Genomic DNA, 10,336 nt, shown 5'->3' with positions numbered 1-10,336 from the left:
AACCCCAGTCCTCTGCAAGAGCAGCCAGTGCTCTTAACTGCTGAGCTGTCTCTCCAGCATCCTTTGTAAAGTTTTTAAATAGCAATATTCTTAGATAAATATTTGAAAAGGAAATAAAATAGAATTGGAAAAATTTACAATTACATAATAGTACGCATATTTCATCTTTGAAATCTTAATGGGTTAAATATTTTATTTAAAAAAAATTTTAATTTATGTATATGAGTGTACTACCTTCATGTATATAAGTGCACCTGTGTCATGCAATGCCCAGAGAGGTCAGAAGAGGGCTTTGGGTTCCCCTGGAACTTAAGTTAGCTGCTATGTGGGTGCTGGGAATCAAACCCAGGTTGTCTGCAAGGGCAGCTGGTCTCTCTCTCTCTCTCTCTCTCTCTCTCTCTCTCGTCTTTTTGAGACAGGGTTGCTGTCCTAGAGAACTCACTATGTAGATCAGGCTGGCTTTGAACTCAAGAGAGATCTGCCTGCCTCTGCCTCCTGAGTGCTGGGATTAAAGTCCTGTGCCACCACACCTAGCTCAGCTATCTCTCCAGCTCTGGGTTAAACACTTAATAATCTTAATAATAGGTTTCTAAAATTTGTATTTATTTTTAAAGATTTAATTAATTTTAACTATGTATATATATATATGCGTGTGTCTGTTGGTTTTCACACATGAATGCAGCACCCTCAGAGGGCAGAAAAGGGAATCAGAACCCCTGGGGCTGGAGTTACAGGCAGTTCTGAGCTGCCTGGTATGAGTGCTGGGAACCAAATTCAGGTCACCTGAGGTGCAGCAAGCACTCTAACCGCTACGCCATCTCTCTAGCCCTACATATTTTTTTTTTTATTCTTGAAGTCTAATAAACTTTGAGAGAAAAAACAATTTTAATCTTTTTGAGACAGAGTGTCTCCCTGTAGCCCCAACTGGCCTGGAACTTGCTATGTAGACCAGGCTGGCCTTGAACTCACAGAGATCCACCTGCCTCTGTCTCCTGAGTGCCAGGTTTAAAGGCATGCACCACCATGTTCTTCAAGAAAACTTTTTTATGTTTGTGCATATGAGTGGGTGGGTGGGTGCTCGTGTTGAGGTGGTCAAAGGATAATCCATAGGCGTCAGTCAGTTCCCCTCTTCTACCACAGGAGTCCCAAGAATCAAACTCAGGTAAGTCAGGCTGAGTCATCTCACTAGCCTAATGAGACAACTTTTCAAAACAAGTCGAATGGGCTGGAGAGATGGCTCAGTGGTTAAGAGCACTGGCTGCTCTTGCAGAGGACCTGTGTTCAATTCCCAGCACCCACATGGTGGCTAATAGTAATCCGTAACTCCAGTTCCAGAGGATTCAGCTAGATAATCACTTTGTCACTGAGGAACTCTCTACAGAAGAGGACAAATAGGCTGGTGAGGTGGCTCAGTGGGTAAAGCATTTGCTGTGAAGCCCGAACTTGAGTTGGATCCATGGGACCCACATGGTAGAAGGAGAGAAGTAATGCCCACAAGTTGTCCTCTCCCCAGTGCACGTGCCATGGTACAGATAAGAACTGAAACAAACTGTTTTCATTAACGTGACGAAAGCCAGAAGAGGATGTACACTAAGCTAAGCTGAAATGTTTAGAGGTTCCCTTTAAAGGAGATTCAGAACATTTCAAGACATTCCACAGTACGAATCATTTTCAGCAGGGATGGGTAACAAGCTGATTTTTTTTTTTAAGCTGATTATCAAGCATGACTAGACCATGATTTAGAAACATTCCAAATCCTACTTTCACCCACAAAAGCAGAACTTTGTGTGCATAATGAGACTAGCTGTGCCTCACACTTTAACAACCCTAACATGCTCAGTGTGGCGTGGAGTAGCTCTGTAGAGGCCTGCTAACCAGCTGCCACCCCTCCAGGGCCTCTGCAAGAGCTTTCGTCAGGTATCAGTCTCCTCTAGGCCCGTAACACCAACTTCATAGCAGAGAACACACTTAGGAAACACAGAACTGACAACAGGAAGTATCTTTTGCTTTCCAAATTTTGTCTGTGACTTGGATAGAGCCATTTCCTGTTCTGTGGTAGCACGTGCTGAAGATCACAGCGGTTCTGACACCACCCCACATCAAGAACCTTCAGGAACAATGTGCCATTGCAGAAGGGAACACACAGACTGTGTTCAGCACTTCCCTGGCACAGTCCCATTTGAGAGAACCACTCCTGAAGGTGACCTCGATCTGAAGGGTCAGTGGAAGAGCACACACTCTGAACAGTATTTTTCTCATAACTTACCTTGGCAACCAACATTTGCTGCTGATTTTCAATTTGCTGCTGTTGCCTAGCTGCCATATCTTGAAGTTCTGAGAGGGTAAGCTCAACACGTGGATTCCCAACCTACAGAGAACAGAAAGCACTCATCAGCTGCACTTCTCTCTGCGGAGCCTTTCTCTAGTTAAGAACTCATTCACATCTGGATTTATATAGGTTTCCTGGAAGAGAATAAAATTTAGTTTTTTTCTCATATGGACTACTTTTTTTTTGATCTTTTTGAGACAGGGTCTCCCTGTAGCCCCAGCTCGCCTGGACCTCTCTATGTAGACCAGGCTGGCCTTGAACTCACAGAAATCCGGCATGTGTCACCACACCAGCTTGTTGACTACTTTTATTAAATATAAATAACAAGTATAATTTTTTTCTAAAGATTTTCCAATGCATAAATCTCAAACACTCTATTTAATAAGGGGCTTAACATACAACCATTTGCAAATGTGTATCATAATTGGCATTCTTCCGTTTGGATCAGGGATTTAAAAGGTATATTTGAACAAACAGGTCAAATGCTCAAGGACAAACTAAAAGGTAAATGTTCAAGTGATAAGCAAGACAAAAGCCATTTTTCCTGTTACCTGCTCTTGAGAAACTGAAATACAAAATGGATCTAAAATGCCAATGTTCATTAAAAACACCGTGTATGGCCTACAGTAAAACTCACCTACCGTCTGACAGAGTACACGTGTAAAATGAATGTAGAAAGGTAGCACCTAGGGAGGGGCAACTGGCCATAGACCTTCCCATGCATGCTCAGAATTCCCACTTAGACCGGCATAGGACCCTCCAGCCCAGATGAGAAGACAAGTGGACACAATCCACTCTGTGAGGCAGAGCAGAGAGCCTGTGCGTTTAAGCTTTCCCACGGAACACGATTCACTGAACCCTGCCATGCATATGATGCACTCTGCTAGATGTGTTGCACATACTATCTGTATGCTGGGTGTGAGGATCCTCTAGGCAAGGCGCCATGGGACAGGTAGCAAGCCAAAGGAGAAGCAGAGCTTCTTTCTGGTGGGTCTGCCTTCCTCCGAACCCTTCAGTTCTAACCAGGAAGGCCATGTGGTCCCTGCTCAGACCCCACTTCCTTACTTCTACATTCACACATATCCTTAGGACCCCTTTACCTCCTGGCAACCTTAAACCTCTTATAGTTCTTTTTTGAGACAGGGTCTCTATATAGCCCTAGCTGGCCTGGAACTCACTATGTAGACTCGGAGATCTGCCTGCCTCTTCTTCCTGAGTGCTGGGGTTAAAGGCATATGCCACTCCACACATCTGGCCTCTTGGAATTCTTAACAGTTGGGGCTAGGAGAGATGGCCCAGCAGTTAAGATCACTGACTGTTCTTGCAGAGCACCGGGTTTGCTTCCCAGCACATACAAGGATAACAACTGTCCATAACTCCAGTTCCAGAGATCTGACACTGTTTTCTGACCTCCGTGGGCACTGAACAACACGGGTGCACTTACAGACATGCAGGCAACACACTATTACACATAAAATAAAGATAACAAAGTTTTTTTGTTTTTGTTTTTGTTTTAAAAAAGAATTCTTAACAGTCTGTTCTAGCCTGTGCTCTATCTACTAGCTCCAGGTCTTCCTAAACTTTTCTTTTTTTTTTTTTTTGAGACAGGGCCTCACTATGCAGCACTAGCTGGCCTGGAACTCCCTATGTAAGTCAGACTGGCCTTGAACTCAGAGATCCATCTACCTCTGCCTCTAGTGCTGGGTCAGAGGTAGGAGCCAGAACGTTCAGCTCTTCCTAAACTCTTACGATATTTGAGCATATTCTTTTTAAAAAATTATTTTTTTGTGAATATGAGTATTTTGCCTGCATGTATGTAAGTGCACACGTGCATGCAATGCCCTTGAAGTCCAGAAAAGGGCAATGGATCCCCTGAAAGTGGAGTTAAAAGATGGTTGTTAGCCACCATGTGGATGCTGGGAATTGGGATTTGTTCCATGGTCTTACCTGGACCTTTCATACTTTTTCTAAAGGTCCTGAGCAATGTAGAATCAGTCTCTTTTAAAATTAGATATTCTACATTTATTTATTCTCAAAGATTTATTTTTATTTGTTGTGCATGTGTGTATATGTGTGTGTGTGTGTGTGTGTGTGTGTGTCTATAAGTACATTTGCACAAGAATCCACAGTGGTCAGAAGGCATTGGATTTCCTAGAGCTGGAGTTAGAGGCAGCAGTGAGCTGCCTGGTATGGGTTCCAGGAACCAAACTCTGGTCCTTTACAAGAACAAAAAAGCACTCTGAACCACTGAGCCATAGCTCCAGACCTCCCTCATTCATCCATTCATCCATTCATTCATCCATCCATTCATTCATTCATTCATTCATTCATTCATTCATTCATTCATTCATTCATGTACGTGTGCCACGGTGTACAGGTGGAGAACTGAAGAATCAGTTCTCTTCTGCTACCATGTAGATACCAGGATTGAACTCAGAGCCAGGCTTGGCAGTAAGCACCATTACCCTCCAAGCCACCTCACCAGCCCATTAAAAATTAGGTATTTTAAACTGACAAGTTACAGAAATTTCCATTTTAAAAGAAATTTGTTCTTAAAAACAAAAAAGGAAAGAAGCCCGCCAGCGCGGGGAGAGCAGAGGCGAGTCGGGTTGCCAGTGGCTCCTGCCACACACCGGGCCGTGGGCGGCGGCAGAAGGTCCCCGCCTGGACAGTGCGGACTTCCTCCAGCCTCTCTGCACTCATCTCCCCAGCATTTTCTAACAAAGATGCGGCAGCTCAAAGGGAAGCCAAAGACGGAGACGTCCAGGGACAAGAAGGAGCGCAAGCAGGCCCGGCGGGAGATCACGGTGGTGCTGCCCACGCTGGCTGCGGTCGTGGTCCTGATTGTCATGTTCATGTATGTGGCCACGCGCCCTGCAGTCACTGAGTGAGCGCCTCCACTCCTGTGGATGGGGAGTGGGAGGCAAAGGAAATCCGACTTTCCTCTGCACATGTTCACAGTGCTGGGTGCAGGGCAGGAAAGCCCTGTCTTCTCTGGTCTTTGACTTGATTAAAGTTTCTCTACTTTTCTTTGGAGGGAATAGGGAACATTTTATCAGTGAATGTGCCATACACCTGATGGTCCACTTCATGTGCCTTTCAGACTTCAGAGCAGTGTGTCTGTGTGTTTCTTTTTCTCCTGAAATGGATGCATAGCGTGCCTGGGGGGAGGGCTCTGGGTGAAGCTGCTGAAATCAAGAGTTGCCCTTGATCCATCCTCTGGGACATGTTTTCTTTTTCCCGTTCACATGTTCTGAAGGGACAGTGTTTCTTCTCTGTGCTTAATGTGATATGAAATATGCTGACTCAAAGTGAAATATTTATTCTTTGAATAAAGGAGATAATAGCCTTAAAAAAAAAAGAAAGAAAAAAAAAGTTCCTCCAAATACAGACTACTGGGGGAGAAAAGACATGAACAGACCCACCCAGAGTTGAACCTAGTGCTACACTACTGATCTGCCAGGCAAGATGTGCCCACTGGTGCAACAGTGACACAACTGTTAGGAGGGTGACCGACGGCTTTCAGACTGATTTGAAGCCCACGCCACAGGAGGCAATTCAAGCCTGGTACTGTAAAGCTGGTCAAAAGCCCGTGGCTGGGGAAGTCCCAGGCCCTAGTGGGGAAGCTACTGCTGTTGTTTTGCTAAATGGACACACTGCACCGTCAAACTGCCTTCTACACACTTATGTTTCTGGCCACAGCTTCACGCTGCTCTCAGCTTTGGTCACAGAAGCCTCTTTTTGCAATGGGTGGTGGTTACTGCAGACTTGGAACTGGTCAAAGTGCTGAGAATAAGTGGTTGTTGAATGTTCAGTCCTAAATACGGCACCTACATTACCCCTTCAAGGCTCAGGAAACACTGTGCAAGAGGAGGCAGAAAGAAGGTAAGAGCTGGAGGACAGGGAGTTGTGTAGAACACTGATTTGGGGCCTGCCATGGCCACTGTACTCTTAGATTCATAGCCCCTGTGATTTCTTGTACAAGAACTACTGGAGATGTGGCCTATCAGTATCCTTTCAAGAATGGCAAAGGGGTCACGAGACTCCACCCCTCCTAAAGCTAATGACAGTTAATGGTTGCTGGGGGAGAGGCAGGCATTTTCTTTAGTGGTGTAGCCTCTGGTAAATTGCCCATGCTCCTATAAATAACTCCTTATTAGTGCTCATGTGAGCAACTCTAATTAAACTCACTGGGTCACCAAAACAAAACAGACACGAAAGTAGAAACAGACAGATTGGAGAGAGGCAGGGAATCATCAGGTGTGGGGTGGGACAAGAGGGGGTAACTGGGAGGGGGTGACTGACAAAAATACATTACATACATGTATGAAAGTCATAATAAAACTATTTAGTATAAATAAAATATGCTAATAAAATGCTTAAAAATTCTACTGAAAAAATTCTCAATCACTACAACAAAAGTTATTTTTTCTTTCCTTTTATACTCTTCATGGCTTTATTATCTGCCTCTATCATTTGGTAAAAGTGCCCCCAAAAAGGGACACATATGCATGCGTGACATTCTTGGTGTCTTCAGTTGCTTTCCTGGATGCAGAGCCTCAGAAAGACACTCAGTTATACACAATTCATAGGCAAGTGTTTCACCCAACACACAGCAGTCTCGAGTTTTCTTTGCACTTGCATTTTCACTGTGGACAAAACCAGCAGATCAGCAGTGAGGATGTGGACTGTCATTACACACTCATAACAGTGCACTGCTCAGGTTGGCACCTACGCCAAAGCTCATGAAAGCAGAACCCCAGGGTACCACACTCAGCCAGTCTCATCACCATGGAGACTGTGAGGCACGGAAATGAAAAGACTCATAAAACCGTCCTCCCCTAGACACTGGGTCCAAATCAGAGTTAGATTTTCTATACAGTATCATTTCAAACTTTATAAAAGTCCCAAATAAAAATATCAGTTCACAACACCCCACGACAAACAAAAATAAAACTTGTTTCTATGGCCCTAAGTGCAAAATTAGAACTATCAAAGAAAAAAAATGCAAGACATATATTCTAGTCCTCTTCAGGTACAAAAGTTTAAAATCTGTCAAATCGTTAAGAAAATGAAATAGCAAAGAAGTTTGAGAAATACATGGCAGGGTTTGGGGAGATGGCTCAATGGGTAAAGTGCTCGTTGTGTAAGCATGAGGGCTTGAGTTTGGATCCCCAGGACCAGATAAAAAGCCAGGGGTGGAGGGAATGGCAGGCAGATCTCAGGAGCTCACTAGCCAGTCAACGTTGTCAAAATGGTAATTTCCAGGTTCAGTGAGAGAGCCTGTCTCAAAAAAATAGAGTAGAAAAAAAAAGGTAGAAAGTGATAGAGAACAACACCCAACATAGACCTCTGGTCTCCACACACATGCAGTCATACACACACATGCACACATGCACAGTGAAAAATACAGTGAGATTGATGATACTTTTTTTGGTGAGGGGGTGGGGATGGGGCTAGAGATCAAAGCTAGGAATAAGAGAGAAGTTCTCTACCACTGAGCTATGTCCCCAGCCTGGGACATAGGCATAATTTAAAGAATTCATTTTATTATATTTTATTTTATTTTTTGGTCTCTTTGAGACAGGGTCTCCCTGTAGCCCCAGCTGTCCTAGAACTCGCTACGTAGACCAGACTAGCCTTGATCTCACAGAGATCCACCTGTCTCTGCCTCCCAACTGCTGGGACTACAGGCCTGTGCCACCATGCCTGGCAATTTAAATAATTTAAAAGTATTTATTATTTTTATTTCATGTGTATGAGTGTATTGTATGTAAGTGCACCTGTGTTGTGTAATGCCTGTAGAGATGAGAAGAAGGTGTCTGATCCCCTGGAGTTGGAAGTTATGGATGGTTGTTAGCTGTCATGTGAGTGCTGGGACTTGAACCTGGGTTCTCTGTAAGAGCAGTCAGTGTTCTTAACCACTGACCCATCTCTCCAGTCCCGCTTTAAGCATAATTTACACGCAATCAAACACATTCGATTAAAACACACTGCTGAATGAGTTCATATAACTGCACATCCCAGTGTGGTCACCCTCTTATTAGACACAGACCTTTTCTAGAACTAAAGGAGTTTTCTGTCTGTCCTTCCCAGTTGATCCCCAGCCTGATCTGTGAGGATCTGTTGCTGCTGTTTTGGTAGGACAGAACAGCAGTTTGCTCTCAATTGCATGTAAACGCAATCACACAGTATGCACCTCACCCATGTGGCTTCTCTCACAGCTTTAAATGTTTTTGTATTTATTCATTTTCATTCAGCCATTTCCTTTTCGTCACTGAGTAGAACCTGATTGTATCATACACTGCATCTTCTTTATCCGGTCCTCTGTTGATGGAGAACAGAATGCTGCTTTTACTGTGTAGACAGAAGCAGAGCTAGTGTGAGCATTCACACACCAGAGTGTCTGTGGACAAAGGTTTGTTTCTCCCAGTGTTCTAGTCTGAATGTGAAATGTCTCCTCTCCCAGGCTCGAACACTTGGCCACTCTCTGTCAGTGTGTCTGGGGAGGCTGGAGAAGCTTTAGGAGGTATGGCCTAGCTGGAGGAATTGAGTCATCTGTGGAGACTTCAGTTTCATAGCCCTCCACTTCCTGCATCATCTCTGCTTCCTGGTCCACAGAAATGCAATCCAGCAGCGTCCTGCCACACAGTCACTCTATCATCACCACGCCTTTCCTGTGGCATAAGCTCTACCTCCAAACCATGAACCCAACTCAGTTCTCCTCCTCCTCAAGTTCTCCTTGTTAAGCATCTGGCCACAGTGTCAAGAGGAGCAGGTAATATGCTTGGGTAACCAGTAGCAAGAGTAGCACAGGTGTGTGGTACTTAGGTAAGTATTGTGTTCAACTTTCCCAATTGCCAAACATGCTGCTGCTCTCTCACCAGCAACATGCCAAGAATTCTAAGCTCCTCCACTGGGTGTTCAGGTTTCAATCACCTTCCTTTCAAATCACATGGTAACCTCTATAAAAGGGATTCTGTATGAATGGACTTTGATAAGCAATGAAAATATACAGAATAAGATTCTTAATAAGTAAGGTAGCCCATGATGTGCTAAACGCAGGATGCTAAAGGCAGGCTTATTTTCAGGTATTCTCTCATCTTGCCTTACCATGTGTAAGAATCAAGGCTTAAAAAGCTAGAAACTGCTGGCTGTGGTGCCATATGCTGGTAATTCCAGCACTTGGGCTAGGAGGCAGAGGCAGGCAGATCTCTGAGATCAAGGCCAGCTTCTAACTAAAAGAAAAAGAAAGAAGTGCTGTTTGGGGGCTGGAGAGATGGCTCAGCAACTAAGAGCACTGACTGCTTTTGTAGAAGACCTGTGTTCAGTTTCCAGCACCCACACAATGGCTCACATCAGCCCATAGTTGCATACACACAATGGGTGCACTTATATACATGTAGGCAAAACACTTATATACATAAAGTACAAATAATTTTTTTTAAAGAAGTGCTGTTTGGGTGCTGGAGAGATGGCTCAGAGGTTAAGATCACTGACGGCTTTTGCAGAGGACCTGGGTTCAATTCCCAGCACCCACATGGCAGCTAACAACCGTAAGTCCAGTTCCAGGGGATCTGATGCCCTCTTGTGATCACCTCAGGCATTGCATGACATGGATGCACTTACATACATGCAGGCAATCCACATTAAAAAAGAAGTGCTGCTTTGCTGGATGTGGTGGTATACGCATTTGGGACCAAAGCCAAGACAGGAGGATGAGGATCAGTTCAAGTACAACCTGGGCTCCAATAAGATCCTGTTTCTGCAGCATTTGGAAGGCAGAGGCAGGCGAATCTCTGTGAGTTCAAGACCAGCCTGGTCTACATAGCAAGTTCCAGGCCAGCTGGGGCTACAGGGATACCCTGTCTCAAAAAGACCAAAAAATAAAAATAAAAAATAAAAAGATTCTGTGTCTTGGGTCTGGAGAAATATCTCAGCTGGTACAGTGCTTGCACTGAATGCATGAGGCCATGGATTTGATCCTTAGAATCACAAGGGAAAGAA

General features: G+C 44.3%; 1 protein-coding gene across 1 annotated transcript in view; it reads right to left on the bottom strand.

The window, feature by feature from the left end:
* The window catches only part of Ppp1r13b (protein phosphatase 1 regulatory subunit 13B), a 57,596-nt gene that overhangs the window by 22,832 nt on the left and 24,428 nt on the right, over positions 1-10,336 (bottom strand). Inside the window, exon 4 of the mRNA XM_008825537.3 lies at positions 2,267-2,368. Coding sequence (XP_008823759.1) covers positions 2,267-2,368 — 102 coding nt within the window. The remainder of the gene's footprint in view (positions 1-2,266; positions 2,369-10,336) is intronic.

This window comes from Nannospalax galili, unplaced genomic scaffold, assembly GCF_000622305.1.
Source record: "Nannospalax galili isolate Female #2095 unplaced genomic scaffold, S.galili_v1.0 scaffold188, whole genome shotgun sequence".
In the NCBI taxonomy this organism is placed as follows: Eukaryota; Metazoa; Chordata; class Mammalia; order Rodentia; family Spalacidae; genus Nannospalax; species Nannospalax galili.
Note: the sequence above shows the minus strand (reverse complement) of the source record. Positions and strands in the feature narration are given on the sequence as shown.